Source organism: Equus asinus, chromosome 2 (assembly GCF_041296235.1).
Source record: "Equus asinus isolate D_3611 breed Donkey chromosome 2, EquAss-T2T_v2, whole genome shotgun sequence".
Classification (NCBI taxonomy): Eukaryota; Metazoa; Chordata; class Mammalia; order Perissodactyla; family Equidae; genus Equus; species Equus asinus.
In genome coordinates, this window is record NC_091791.1 from 159,608,760 (window position 1) to 159,625,199 (window position 16,440).

Consider the following 16,440-nt stretch of genomic DNA (forward strand, 5'->3'; position numbering starts at 1 on the left):
GCTGCCATAATTCTGCCTTGCTGATTCTCTACTTCATGACCCAATGTGGTGAAAATTCACTTACTTTGCTCTGTGAACTCTTGTAGAAGGTAACCACCCAGTTTTCTTTCCCTCACTTTTCTTGCTCTTTGGCTTTGCAGTGTCATCCATGTTACTACAGATCCTTGGAGGGAACAGTGGAGTTCTTATAGATCCATGTTCTAAATCCCTAAGGGCACATAGTCAATAGTTGAAATGTAATGGATTCAGAATGGTAGCGCAACCATAAAAATAAGCAAACAAATGCATAACCATGCAAGTAAAACTGAAGACTTAGGCCACAGTCCCAGCGCTTGCAGGAACAGAGAACATCGGTGGAATCACTCTTCCTTTGAGCTCTGAGGACTCTGGGCTGGGAGAGGGAAAGCTGTGAAATTCAGAATGAAAGAGATGAAATCATAGTGATGAAGCCTCGACACAGGAGCAGAACGATTCTGACACAGAGTGCTCCCCAGCACTGATTCTAGCCATGTGCCAGCCAAATAGGAGATTATGTTACTCTCACTATCAGAATCATTTAAATCATATAGCTTATATTTAATGCAAATCACAGGCTTTTTACATTTCTTTGCTTGCTTGTTTGTTTTTTAATTTCGGGTTTAACTAGACAACATTGTAAGCTATCCCAACCTTTCTTGGAGTTAGAGTTTTCTAAGGCTAGTCTGCAGCTGTGGAAGTTCGCTAGTTCTCAGTACCCTTGGAACTTTACAGTGATAACAACCTCAAGACTAATAACCATGTTTGTGACTTCTTTTTGTTCACAGGCCTAAGGAAAGGGCTTAGATTGCTTTCTCTGTGTCTCTGAGAAATGTTCTAAACACAACATATTTTTTCCCTTCCACATATAGATCAAAGGTCAAGGGGAAAACACAGTTTGGCTGCATGTATTCTCGTTTACCACTTAATGACTTAGTAACTTTCCTCCTTGGTCTCCCTTTGAATCTAAAGCTAGAGTCATTCCTAAAATTTATTGTTTTCTCATTATACACAAAAATGTTGGGCCCTTACACCTTTTTGTAAGGGTTTTGGAATTATTAAAAATCCTATGCTTTGTGATAACATTTTTCAAATGGCTTTAAATATGTGTTTTAAGCAGAAACATAAAATTGTTTTCCTGTAGATTGCAGTCTATTTTGGAATTAAAGTTTCTAACATGGATGTTTTTAAAGACAAAAGAATACGTGAAGTGAGCATTTTTGCTGTCTAATTTTGTTTCCTGTTTCTTTCTTTTTTTCTTTTTCTTCCTGTTTTCAGCTTTCTAGCAAGTATGGAGTCCATATTTGTGGAGAAGGTGGAGAATATGAAACATTCACTTTGGATTGCCCTCTATTTAAGAAGAAAATAATTGTGTAAGATTTCATTTCAGCATTTTCTTCCCTTTCCTTAAATTTAAGTGATGGGAGCAACTTAACATTAAGCTTGAGGCAACTTTTGTGGGGAGAAATAGAACATGTCCTCTAAGTTCACAAACACTCAATTTGTTTAATACCAGTGAAGTCGTCTGAATACCTAAATCAATACCTGACAAGACGAGGCCTTCATAGAAGGCTGTAAACTTTTTAGACACTGCACTTTCGTTTACTTGCTGATTATGGCCTGCAGTAAAACTGGTACCTACACACTGACACTTTTATCCTTTCATGAAGTGTGAATTGCCTGTATTATTTATCTTTCATTACAGCTACATTTGATAAACTGCCACATCAGTAGCCTGTGGGTTCCATTAACTCCATCCTCTTTTTCCTTCTTCTTGGCTTTAACAACTTAGAATGGTAATACTAAACATTTCTCTTCAATTATTTGGGGCTATTTTTACATATAAACTTTGTTTTTAAGTGAATTCAGTTTATGGTGAGTAATGTGGTTTCTTTGCCATAAATTTTTAAAATTAGTGTAGCAAAAAGCAGGAACTTTCTTCAGTTTGTTACATTATTACCCATACCCTAATTTGTGTCGCTCTTCTCATTTCCTAAGAGAGCACTTTATCTGCTTTTCCTAAGCTCTTATGCTTCTTGGAAAAGACTGTCAGAATTATGCTTGATTTCAGAAACCTCATCTGATGAAAGGTTAGACTCCTGTATTGAGTGGACAGCTTCAATATTTTCAATGCTATGAGGTGACTTCTTTGTACATATTAATAATGAGGGAGGGAGCAATCTAAGGAATTTAAGACAACTCTAGGTGGATTTTCTGAAAAATACATTTATCTTGTGAAACATGGCCAAGATATTTTCATTACCATATGCAATAGTCACCCACTCTTGCCTCTTTCATGTTCTTCTAATTTCTTTTCCATTAATAATCATCAACATAATGATTATTTATTTGGCAAGTATTTATCAAGTCTCTGTTATGTCTGAAGCTTTCTAGTGGGCACCACTGATATTCAAGTATAGTTCCTGCCTCCAAAGGGCTGGGAGGAAGACACATCTGCATGTAATTACAGCAAAAGATGGTAAAGGATAAGAGTCATAAGAATAAGTTCATAAATGGGAGGTATTTCTTCTAGTTACGGTGATCACAAAACAATTCATGAGTGAACTGGGCATTAGGTATTACTTCTATGAAATAGTACTCTTTGGCTCTTCAAGAAAAACATTTGCATGCTAGGGTGAAATTATAGTATAATGGGAAGTTTGCAACATATTTACTTATTTAAATGGGACTAACCAAATTAGAAAAAAAAAGCGCAATAAGAGAAAAAAATGCTAAAGAATAGTACTTTTCCATTTACTTGACAACTTGAGATCCTACAATACCCAGAATTCTTCATGGACAACCTGGAATTATAAGACATGGACTGCTTTACACTACATCACCAGAAGGTCTGTGTATCATAGAACTTTAGACCTGAAAAGTGAATCTTTTTCACCTCTTCATTTTGTAGACAAGGGAACCTAAGCCTGACTAAGACAATGACACCTAAGCCTGACTAAGAATCGCGTGAGGGGAATTAGTCATGCTATTAAAGAGAGGGAAGTTAGTGCCAAAATGAGCTGTTCATTTCAACTGAATAGTCATTTATTGAGGCAAATTATGTGGGTGGAACTCTGCAAGCTGCCGCCCTGCTCTGTAGGAGTTCTTCCTGTAAGAACAGACAGGCAAGTCAACGATCTGTGATAAGTGCTAACATACGTGCGTACCTTGAAAACACAAGAGGAAGCACTGTCTTTTCATTCTTACTCATTTATCAGTTCATCACTAATCTAATTCTGATGCTTAAGCATATTCTTTGCTTTTATCTTTATAGGCTCTGCCTCACCTCAGCTTCATGACTTTCTTACTTGATTCCTTTTTTCTATATTGTTTTCCCAATTCTCCTCACTTTGCTAACTCCTTCCCTTCTTAAAGGCTTTGGCTAACATTGGCTCTGGTGCTTGTTTTCATACGTGTACTCCCAGAACACACATTTGGCACTAATAAATGTTAAATATTGTTGAATTAATTTGTCGTTTATTGTTGCTTATTTTTACATATCCTATTTCACTTACTTTTATGTATTCCTTTTTAAGTTTATAACTAGAGGTTTAGGTTGGGGCATATGCTAGTTTAATGGAAAATAGAGTGTTTTTCCATTTCCTAAACTATATACAAAATCTTTCCTCCTCTTTAAAATAGAAAATGTCCTTATCACATTTACCTGATAAGTACTAAATGTGATGATGAGTGAATGTGCATTGCAAATCCTAAAACTGCATGTAAATGAAAGTTATTTAGAGATAATTTTTCATATGATACAATTAAAAGATAAGTTTAGTCCCTGTAACTGTTTGTTAACAATTGACCATTAATATTACTGGATCATGTAACTTGGAATTCATTTTTTGGACAAATTTAACCATTTTTCCTGTTATATTTGATATAATAGAGGTCTTCCACAATTAACATACAACTAATTGATTATTAGGAATCCCATTTCAAATGTCTCATTCAAATTTTTTTTATAAAAAGGAGATGACTACCTTTAAGAGGAGAAAAAATAAACTTAAATGTAAAATGATTTGATTATAATTAGAGATTGTTTTCAAAAACACAGATTGAATCTTTTTTTGTATAATGAACTAATTTTGAGAAAATAAGTTTATTATGAGATACATTTTGCCCCAAATTCCAACTGAGGTTTCTAAAATCTTGTAAGAAAGACTGATATAACAGTCTTTGTCTGGAAGTAATGTAAAAAATTTCTAACTAGAACATTTTATAGTTCACTCTGCATGTCAAATTAGCATGTCACTACTCTAGATGCAAATTTTTAGATCAGAAAATGAGGTTTTTTTCTGAGAAGGCTTCATCAAAAGAGTTACAGCCTACCCTTTAAGGAAAGTAGACAATTGTAGATCCTAAAATAAAGAACCTATTTTCTTATTACTTCTTACTTTAAAATATATCTTCTAAAAATATATTTTAGAACTGAACTCCTAATGTCCTGTTAATGAAAATGATCATTTTCTTCTCTCTGTTAATGAACACATTTTTTAAGTGCAGTATTTAATACAACCCCATATTTCCATTTGAATTTTCAACATTACTACTGCTACAGAGTTACTACATATGGAATGGTTGGAGGGATGGATGGAACAATGGGAAGGAAGGAAAGAAGGAAGAATTAAATTCTGTGATTAAAACACTATGCACTCATTTTTCCCACCTACTCCTCTTTTCTACCCATTTAAGTTATAACTCACCACAGAGCACCATAATGTGGCTTTGGGCAGTGAGGATGAATCAAATATTGCTTATCTGCCTTCTCACATCTATTCTTTATCACCTGGGAATTTATTTAAATTTATGAACTATTTTCCTTGTATTTAAATTATTAGACCCATTAAGTTTTACTTTTATTTTGCTAGAGATGCTATATGGTGTTATTGGTATGTACTCCTACTTATGTACATGTATACATGTAATATGCATGTATGAAAAAGTATATTCATGTCAAGATAGGTAATTGAAAAATTAAGGTGACTGTGGTAGTTTCAATAGTATGTAAATGTGAAGATACTTAACAAAGCTTAACTATATACTTATTGATTTATTCAACAAATGTCTAATGAATACCAGGCAGTGTATTCTGTCCTGAGCCAAGTGTAGGGGGAGTCGGGGATAGGCAGGAAAAGATGAACAAAACTTGACCCTCTCTAAGAAGGAAGACACGCACACAGACACCTCACTATAATATAGTGGATGTGTTATGTAGGGGCTATAAACACATGATCAAAGCACATAAAGGAAAACCTAGAACTGTCAGGGTATCAGGGGAGGCTTCACAAAAATGACATTGGAGATGTCCGAGGATGAGTGTGAGTCCACAGGGAATATGTGTATACATTGTCTTTTTAGAGGAGAAGTAGGAACAAAGACCATGGCTGAGTCTTAAAAGACAATACCAGTTTTTTTTGTTTTGAAGTGAGTGGGTAGGGTCTAAGCTCACACCTCAGGAGCCTGGTGTCAGGGAAGAGAGGCTCAGATCTGACTCAGCTACCCCTTTGAAGTTGTAACTAGGGGTCAGGCTAACACAGCAGTAGAGGGAACATGGGCCAGCTCTGGGCTACAGAGGAGCCTCAATTGTGTGAGAAGTGGTGACCACACTGATTACTTATATTAATAGGGAAAGGGGAGGGGGCAGCCAGTTGGAAAGCATTTTTGCTGTGGCACAATGGGTCTTAATTTTCTGGGTTTCTCTGTGGATGTTTAAGCAGATCCTGCTTTGGGTTTCAGAGAAATCCATGAAGCAGGCAGAAACCAGAGACTCTTGAAAGTTGAGTTTCAGGTGATAGTTTATGAAAGAGAAAAGAAGAACAACAGTGACATTTTTCTGTTTGAAGCTAGAAACTGTTCATTTGAGATCTAGTCTCTTCCAGTTGACTTTGGCTTTGTGTAAGTGAATGAAATGGTGTTAGTCAATTAGAGATTAAGTATTCAATAGAATCCATGAAAATCATCCTCTTCTTCATTTAGTGCTCAAAATGTTCTACATTTTCTCTGGATGACAATCTAGATTCAGAATGCAGTAACTACATCAATTGAGTGGACTATTTGTTGTCAACCTTCTGTTTCTAGGGGGGATAACTGGCATGAGAAGGGAGAGCCTGAAACCCTTTCTACCGACATAGCATTTGGTTCGCATTAATTATAGTTTTGGTGCACTATGTCGTCAAGGATATCAAAACCAAGCTTCCTAGATTAGGCATTAATAAGGCTCAGGGTCATTTTCCAAGGCTGGGATCAGGAACAGAGAGATTGAAATTTAGTGTGAAAATGAGATCATACACAGGATTTGGAATTTGAATCTGATTGGTGAGCCAAGATAGGACCAGAACAGGCAATTTTAGAGTAAATAGAGAACAAGACTAGGACTAACAAGCCAGAGGGGCAGGTAGTAAAAGCAAGAGGGCCTCCTCTTTACTTTCTCTGTCTCCTCCTCCTCTTCGTTATACCTGGAGGCATCTTCTGGTTGTTGTAGATTGTGAAGGCAGGTTATATCTTTCTATCAGGATCCTTACTCTTTAATGATTCTATTTCTATTATAAATTATTTTTCTTTTAATGTCATAGAAGCCCTTTTTAATGTTATTTTTCCTAAGCACTAATAAGATGCATATTTGCTACTAAAGGATCATGATTGGTAGTTGACTTTTTTTATCATCAGACATTTTTTTTTCCTCTGTCTCTGATCTTTCAAAGGGGAAAGTAAACAGATTTTGTCCGTGAAAATTTAATATTTGGAGCTGAGTATTTTGAGGTTTCTTCTATTGCCACTAAATAACTTCGCATTACAAAAGTTGACTCAAAAAATATTTTACATTAGTGGCATTCAAATAAAGTAACAATTTCTTTTGCTGTACTACAACAGTTAAAATGCTAACAATGTATTAATATAAACAATGGAACTGGTTCCTGAGGCATTAAAGAGATATGAGGAATTTCTATTTTTAAAATTTCAGTTGGAAGGCAAAACACTATTGCGTTCTTAATAAACAATAAAAAATAATTAGTTATTAGAACTTCACACATAATCTTAGTTATTCATGTGTGCTTTACAGGGTATCTTTGATAAAAGTTGAGTTAATTTACATGTATCCATATGGTGCCAGCAAGCAGTTCATACTGTTTCACCTGAATGTGGTAATTACTATGTCAGACAATCAATTTTAATAGCAATGATATTGCAGTGTGAAGAGTTCATCTAGAGCTTAAAACCATCACCAGCACTGCTTTTGTGAAGGATAATTGAGATTTTGTGTGAAACACTGAGTGAATCACCTCTTAAAAATGAAAAGAATAATGAAGACAAAGCACTATTGTTTAATGGTTAGCCCATACCAAGCAAATTTGTGAAAATGAAATTGAAAACGAGTTTTAAGTCTCAAAACTGTTGAGAGAGCTTTGAGTGAACCTGAAAGTTGAACAGTATGTCCTTATAAAGATGAAAAACTTCTTTACTTTTTCTTGGAAGTTTAGTATCCTTGATCCTTTCCCAATTAGACATTGGATTATTAAAAATAAGTGTTAATCACTACATATTGTATACCAGTGGAAATGAATACAAAACAAGGATTTTTGGTCTCTTCTAGTCACTGGCAGGAATGATTTGCCACAGTTTATGTGGTAGGTAAACACAATATAAAATTTTTGTGTTTCAGGGATTCATCAGAAGTCGTCATACATTCAGCTGATGCATTTGCACCTGTGGCTTATCTGCGCCTGTTAGAATTGCACTTGGAGGACAAGGCAAGTAAATCTAAGATTCAAGTGATTTCAAGAGACAATTGAGATATAAGCGTTGGCTCTGTATATAAATTCTATAACAGATGAAAGGGTAAAAAAATTCATCTTATCATTAGTGATTTTTTTTTCAGATCCTCAGTCAAACTAAGAATTTTGCAAATGTTTGTAGTTTTGAGAGCTCTATATGATACAAAAGATGCTACATTTCTGAAGAGTTTGCAGTTCCGTTGAAAAGGGAATCATACATACATTAAACAATGAGAAGACAGAACAGTATGTAACCACATATTAAATCATCTAGTAAAATAAGAATTAGGTTTATTGTGCATAAGCATTAGAGGAAAGGTTTCAGAATGAATTAGGTATTCATTATACAAAGTTTAAGAGGGGAGGAAAAGGAAAAATAAAAGCTTTTCCAAAAATATCCAAGGGAACAGAAGTACAAATGAAAGATGGAAAGTAAGGCAAAAGTGTGATGAAGAGAGGCTGGCCCCAGGGCCAGAGGTTTAGTTTGCACACTCCACTTGGGCAGCACAGGGCTCCTGGTTTGCATCCTGGGCACGAACCTACACACTGCTCATCAGGCCATGCTGTGGCAGCATCCCACATAGAGGAACTGGAATGACCTACAACTAGGATATACAGCTATGTACTGGGGCTTTGGGGAGGGAAAAAAAAATAGAAGATTGGCAACAGATGTTAACTCAGGGCCAATCTTCCTCACCAAAAAAGCATTAAAAAAAAGTGTGATAAAGAGTTCTATTTTAAATACCTTGATTGTCAAGACAGAGCAGAATGTCAATTTAAAGATGTATTGTGGAATAGGAAAGATCTGGATTAGACCCTTGGATGAAAGATCTGCTCCTTGAGATGTAAAGGATTGGAAAAGGTCTTCTGTATCTTCATTGTTCTATCACCAAGTCTTGAAACATACCCACAGTTATATGTGATAGGGAATTTGAAGAATCGAGAGGGTTAATGAGGATTGGAAAAGGAAGGAAAAGAATGATAACTCTAGAAATCTTATGATGAGAGTTTCCAAAAGTAGAGAATAATTATTGGTGTCATTTCTCCAGAAAAATTAGGATAGGCAAGATTGAAAATAGGTCATTAAATTGGGCTAGAAGATGACTATTGGTGACCTTTAGGCATGAAGCTGGTAACCCTTAAGAGAATGAAGCTGTACTGTGCAAACATCCTTCAGATGCACTGAAAGGAACCCGTTACTTCTAGGTCTCTGCTACTATTGCTGCCATGTGCACACACGGAAAAATCAAAACCGCTGAATTCTTGTTTAGACACGTTGGCCGTTGTGTATTCAGCTCTACCTAAATAGCTCATCATTCACCTTGTTTTGATATTTCATTGGTCTTCACAGTTCATTTGCCCTCTTGCAGAAAAGAATGTTATTTCTTTAAGGTAGGATATTCACTGACACTGAATAAATATGATGTATTTCCTTCTTTTTTTTTAGGTCTCCCCAGTGCCTGACAACTACAGAGCGTCTCATTGTATACATAATTCTTGAAAAGTATTTTTGAACATTGTTTGCTAAGCTGCCATTTCTATATGGAAAAATTACATAACATTTTCTCAATTATTATGTCCAGCTTTTTCTCGTTACTTTTTTTGATTCTAAAAATGTATATTTTTATCAGAAGTTAATAGAACCTTTGATTAATTGAGGAGATGTGAATGCCTTGTTCGTTAATACTGTCAACTTCCTCAATATTCGTTCTTTCTCTGACTTTTGTTAACACATCTTACCGTGACCTCTATGTGATATGTGCACCTTTTTTCCCCTTTTACTTCATCTCCAATCTTCATTTCTGTAACGTTTCTTGGCCTCCAGCACGATGGTTTATTTTCCTCTTTCTCTCTTTCCTTCTCTCATCTCTGCCAATAATATCATGATGCAGAGGCATTTAAAATTGAGGATGAAAAGGCAATCACTTTATTTAGCCAATCAAGTTTATTCTACTGAGTGTTACAAAGTGATTTATCATTTTGTTTTGAATATATTCAATGTAGTAACATCATTGGACAATCAGGAAGAATATTGTTAATTCTTACTGGTTGTTTTAGAACATTAAAAACTGCAATTTTGTGTATTACCTGTACTGACCTTAGACAACTTTATTTTGAAATAGACTTTATTTTTTAGAGCAATTTTGGATTCACAACAAAATTGAGCAGAAAGTACAGAGTTCCCGTATACCCCTTACCCCTACACATGCACAGCCTCCCCCACTGTCAACATCAGGCACCAGAGTGATATATTTGTTACAATCAATGAACCTACATTGACACAGCATCACCCAAACTCCATAGACATTACAGTTCACTCTTGATGTTGTACATTCTATGGATTTTGGCAAATGTATAATGACATGTATCTACCATTATAGTATCATACAGAACAGCTTCATTACCCTAAAAAGTCTTCTGTGCTCTGCCTATTCATCCTTCCTTTCCCTCTCACCCCTGGCAACTACTGATCTTTTTACTGTCTATAGTTTTGCCTTTTCTAGAATGTCATGTAGTTGAAATCATACAGCATGTAGCCTTTTCAAATTTTTTTTCCACCTAGTAATATACATTTAAGCTTCTTCCATGCCTTTTCATGAGTTTTTAAGTGCTGAATAATATTCCATTGTCTAGATATACCACAGTTTATTTATCCATTCACCTACCAAAGGACATCTCGGTTGCTTCCAAGTTTTGGCAATTATGAATAAAGCTGCTATAAACATCTGTCTGCAGGTTTTTGTGTAGACATATGTTTTCAACTCCTTCGGGTAAATACCAAGGAGTGTGATTGCTGGATAAATATGGTAAAAGTATGTTTAGTTTTATAAGAAACCACCAAAGTGGCTGCACCATTTTTCATTCCCACCAACAATGAATGAGAGTTCCACTCACTCTACCTCATCACCAGCATTTAGTGTTGTCTTTAGTAGTTTGGACTGTTGCCATTCTAGTAGGTGTGTAGTGGTATCTCGTTGTTTTAATTTGCATTTCCATGATGACATATGATGTAGAGCATCTTTTCATATGCTTATTTGCCATCTCTACATCTTCTTTAATAAAGTATCTGTTCAGATCTTTTGCCCATTTTTTAGTTGAGTTGTTTGTTTTCTTATTATTGAGTTTTAAGAGGTCTTTGTATCTTTTGGTTAATAGTTCTTTGTCGGCTATGTCTTTTGCAAATATTTTCTCCTAGTGTGTAGTTTGTCTTGTCATTCTCTTGGCAGTATCTTTCACAAAGTAGAAGTTTTCATTTTAATGAAGTCCAGCCTATCAGTTATTTCTTTCATGAATTATGCCTTGGGTGTTGTATCTAAAAACTCAAAGCCAAACTGAAGGTCATGTAGATTATCTCATGTGTTATCTTCTAGGAGTTTTATAGTTTTGCATTTTACATTTGGGTCTATGATCCATTTTGAGTTAATTTTTGTAAAGAGGTATAAGGACTGTGTCTGGATTCACTTTTTTGTATGCGGATATCTAACTGTTCTAGCACCATTTGTTGAAAAGACTATCATTTTTTCGTTATTTGCCTTATTCTTTTGTCAAAAATCAGTTAACTATATCTCTGTGAATCTATTTCTCTATTTCTCTTTATTCTGTTCCACTGATCTGTCTACCGTTTTGCCAGTACACAACATCTTAATTACTGTAGCTTTCTAGTATGTCTTGAAGTCAGTAATGTCAGTCTTCCACCTTTGTTCTTCTCCAATATTTTGTTGACTATTCTAAGTCTTTTACCTTTTCATATAAACATTAGCATCAGTTTGTTTATATCCACAAAGTAACTTGTTGAGGTTTTGATTGGGATTGTGTTGAAGCTATAGATCAAGTTAGAAAGAGTTGACATGCTTTTTTTTTGAGGAAGATTACCCTGAGCTAACTACTGCCAGTCCTCTTCTTTTTTTGCTGAGGAAGCCTGGCCCTGAGCTAACATCCATGCCCATCTTCCTCTACTTTATATGTGGGACTCCTACCACATCATGGTGTGCCAAGAGGTGCCATGTCCGCACCCGGGATCCGAACCAGTGAACCCCGGGCCACCAAAAAGTGGCACATGCGAACTTAACCGCTGCATCACCGGGCCAGCCCCAGAACTGACATCTTAACAATATTGATCTCCATGATCATAGCATATCTCTCCATTTATTTAGTTCCTCTTTGATTTCTTTCATTATAGTTTTGCTTAGACGTCTTTTTTATTGTCATTGTTAGAAGTTAATATGTTAAATGTTGCCTCCTCTTTTTTTTTCCTTTTTTTGCAAATAGCAGGCTTTGAGGTGGCATTCTTAGTGTGGGTCCAGAGGGAAATGGTGAGACTGTTTTACCCAGAAATCCCATTGCATCTCAATAGTTTGGGCAAAGCTTTGGCCAAGTCACCAGCTTTATCCCTGAGCCCACCTGGATAATAGAGAAGAGGATTCTCTAGAAGGAAAATAAAGTGTGAGATTGCCAAAAGAAAGTTGAATTAATGCTAGAGGGCAAAAGTGACAGATACTTTTCCACGTGTTTTATCAAAATCACATTGTCATTTCAAACTCCTATTAATAAATTAATTAACACTCCGCCCCAAATAATAACGACACCTAGAATGTAGTACCTTGAATGCACTCTGAAAATCTGTATCTGTTCCCTGAATTCCTTTAGTTTCTATTCACTCTATAACACATTTGCAATCTAGCTTGACCTGAATTACCTTGATGAACTGCTGTTGGTCTTTTCTGTCTTCATAATCCTTAATTAATCCCTTCCTTGATAATATTGGCCACCATCTACTTGAAAATTTCCCCTATAATGTTTATATGTCACTGTACCATTCTGACTTTTCTTCTACTGGCTCAAGATTTCTTCTCTCTCCTTCAGTAGCTTCCATGTTTCTCATCTTCAACATGGATAATGCTTTAAGTTCTTTTTAAGGCTTCATGTTTTTATTTTTCAATATTTTCTCTTTCTGAGATTTTGTCTTTTCCCACAAGTTTACGTTTCACCTCTATGCAGATGATTCTCAAGTCACTCTCTTTCTGGTCTTTCTACTAGTATCTACTCTGTCTCTTTAACTCTAGATCCTTATGTCTGACTGGCTACTGGACATGACTGCCAATGTGGATCAAGCTCATTATCTACAAACCTTGAACTCATTTTCCCTCCAAGTGTATGTTTTCCCTGTTTTTGTTATTTAACACAACTGTGTTCCCCTTAGTAACTCAGGCACAGTGTGTTGGCCTCATCTCTTACAGCTGTCTCTCCTTTACCACTGACATTCAGTTAGTTATCTATTCCTTTATATGCTGGTTCTAATACATCTCTTAGACCATTCCACCTCCGTGCCTGTCTCTCTAGTTAAAGTTGTATCTTGCCCAAACTCTTGGAGAAGACACAGCTTCTTTAAGTGGACTCCTTCCTTTCATTCTCTCCACATTCTATTCCACTGTTTCTAGTTTTTGTTTCTCTGCACAAAAATCCAAAATACTGTTAAATTGTTTTCTAAATAAACAAGATGTTTAACCATGAACAGAAGGCCATCTGACATATTATCATAACATCCTTTTTCAGTCTTGCTCTCAGGACTCCTCTACCTATATCCTTTGCTGCAGTAATACGGAACAGTTGATGCTTCCTCACTATGCCTCTGCTTCTCTCCTCCCTTGTCTTAGCTTATTCTATCTCATCTGTCTTCCTTTCTTTTCTTTCTTTAACTATTTACATCCTGCCCATGATGCAAGATTGAACTCAAATACTCTTATACATTTAGCCACACCAGATGAACTGCTGTTACACTTTGTTTCTTCCTTTCTTGTGACAAATAACTTAATCAGCTTTATGTTATAGTTGTTTAAGGACTTATATCTTATTATTTCTACTAAATTGGAAATTTTTTGAAGACTGCTCCTTTTTCATCTCTTCATACCCTCTATAACAGCTATTAGTTCTGCAATAAGATTTTTTAATTTAATTGATTATTTGTTATTTTCATACTCAATTTTTCTTCTTACAGAATTTTATAGACATGTGCTTTCATTTCATGTTGCATACCATTTAATGAAAGTTACTTTCTTGTTTATTTTCTTTTATCTTGTTGTTAGATAAAAATGCTCCAAGCAAACTAGACTATAACATATAGCCTTTAGAGAAGCTGATAATGTAAAATTTAAGTTATCACTCAGATTTTTACTTTATGTGTGATGACCCTTAAACTTTAATATTGAATAATTAATCTATTTAAATTTTACCTTTAAGTTAAAATCTTAAAATTATTTATGAGTATAACACTTATATCAACTAAAAATGGGATCCCAAACAAAGTAACTGAATAATGGAAAGCTCCAGGTTAAAAATGGGGAAATATATTAAAATTTCTTTTGGGGCCCTGACTTTATTGCTTATGGCAAACTTGATGCTAAAATGTACCATACATCACTACAGTGACAGGCTTGAGAAAATGAAAACTACAAAGCTTTACATAAATCAGCCAAAAGATCATTTTAAAATGCATAACCTTTAACAGAAGAATCAAGACTTTTACTTGTAACTATTCACAAGCTCTTTTCTTCCTTATGTAGTTGTTTTAGATTTTTCAAACAGCTTTATGGGAAATAATATTTCAAATTAATTGTTGGCAAAGCCATTGTATTCATAAAGAGACAAGGCTCCTGGAAACTTAGCCCCAATTTTACTAACGTACCCTACTATCACTTAGTACTTAATTTTGGTTTTTGTTGAAATAATCTCACAAGTACTAATGTGCCCTATTATCACTTAGCACTTAATTTTGTTTTTTGTTGAAATAATCTCATAGGACAATTATATATTTTATATAATTAGAAAAGCTCACATTCCTAGAAGTTGTAACTTTTAAAGACACCATAGTCTATAGCCCATTCTTGGCTCTTTCATTTTATTTTGCTTTATTTCAAAAATATCATCAAATATCTTAAAAACTTTATAACATTAAATTATCTCTGTACTTTTATTTTTCTCTTCAATTCAACAAATACCTGTGAGTACCTAGTCTGTTTAAAAAACTGTTAGGCCTACATGGAATTCACTATAAATAAGGGCAAATTACAGAGTAATTCTAATTCTAACTCTAAATTGAAATTATTACAGGTAATAATTAGTCCTAGCATCATGATTGCAGTCATAGATATCACAAGTCTGAACAGAAGTTATGACCATAATGTTGAGTCAAGGTGAAGAGTGATGTGTAGGATATGATGCTGTTTTCTAAAAAATAGCAGTAGAGGCAGAGAGCTTATATATTTATTTATATGTGAATGAGGATAGTAAAAGTTGGGCATATAATAACCTGACATTGGTTTCTTTAGGAGAAGCTTAATTCTTTATCTCTCTGTTTAATGTATGACTTCTTACAATGAGCATATATTTGTAAATTTAAAAATATTTGATTAAGAAAATTAATTGAGGTGGAGGACAAGGTGTAGTGATTTCCATTGCTAAATAAATATTTAAGTGTTATTCTACAACATTTTAGTAGTCTAAATTGAAAGAAACATGCTAGGGCCCTTTAAAACTTTCCATAGAACTCAAGTGAAAACAGTACCCACAACGTGGGTTGAAATCGAATTGATCCTATAGTAAAGTCTAAGCAGAGAATCCTGGGGTGGAAGTCTATACATAATCATGACTAAAAGTATTCAAATGGCAGACCTCTTGAGTGTGTTGTGCATGGGAATTTGCTCTCCCTGCTCATAGCAACATGTGTAAGTTCCAAGATCCCCTCTATGGAGATATACTGCCACTGTCTCTATGCCATGTCGAGAATATTTCCTTACAGAAAGGACAAAGGAAGGAGAAAGATAAAGGATGACTTTTATTCACCAACATTCGGTTCAGCACAACTTTCCTACCTCACGCAACCCTCTCCCCATCTTTGCTCTCAGGCTGAAAAGCAGGAAACTGATTTGGTAAGAGAGAGCAAGGCATTTAGCAGGTTTTTAAACCTAATTCTATAAACCTCAATGATTTAACTTAGGATTCAGATGGATTTTGGCCTTTGGTACCGCTGGGTCACTGCTGCTACAAATGGTCATTGGAACAGATTAATAAATTAAGCATCAGATTCACCCAAATTTAGAGAGCTACTTGACTCATTTCTGTCCCTAATGCATGGATTTCAGTAGTGGCAACAATGCACCACTATGTCAAGAAGTCAGGAATCAAACTAAGCAGTGGAAGAATATTTTTAAACCCAAAATCTGTGGTAGACTTATGTTTGGTGGAAGATAATAAAAATAATGAATCAATTGATTTCCTTCTCTGCTTTCAAACTCTAATTGACTATCTTTTTTTCTTTGATGTGTTTTATGGTCTCCCAGGCAGCCTTTTATTGTTGTTGCTTAAAAAAATAAAGTTTCTGGTTGGTGTTTTCATAAAGCTTTACTTTGGTGATTTCTTATAAAAGAGAAGTGGCATACTATTTATTCATTTAACATATTTATTGAGTGCTTACATCTATATGCCTAGCACTTTTCATACAGTGTGGATACAATAATGAATTGAACATCCAAAACTTATTTCCTTCATGGACCTTTTATTTTATGGAATGATACAGACAAACAATGAAATCAAATATATAAAATAGAAGGAATGGTGGGAAAGTTGTCTCACTGCCCATAGAGATGGGGAT

The 16,440-nt window shown here is 35.0% G+C and overlaps 1 protein-coding gene across 2 annotated transcripts in view; it reads left to right on the forward strand.

Annotated features, from left to right (window-relative positions):
* Window positions 1-16,183, forward strand: part of DPH6 (diphthamine biosynthesis 6) — a 176,165-nt gene extending 159,982 nt beyond the window's left edge. The window contains exons 8-10 of one of the 2 annotated variants that reach the window (XR_011501217.1): window positions 1,294-1,388; window positions 7,682-7,769; window positions 9,241-16,183. Coding sequence is in view for 1 of the 2 variants with exons in the window: in XM_014847313.3 (XP_014702799.1) it covers window positions 1,294-1,388; window positions 7,682-7,769; window positions 9,241-9,294 (237 nt within the window). In the remaining variant the exon portion in view is untranslated. The remainder of the gene's footprint in view (window positions 1-1,293; window positions 1,389-7,681; window positions 7,770-9,240) is intronic. The other variant, XM_014847313.3, reaches the window with a different exon arrangement.
* The last annotated feature ends 257 nt before the right edge of the window (window positions 16,184-16,440 follow it).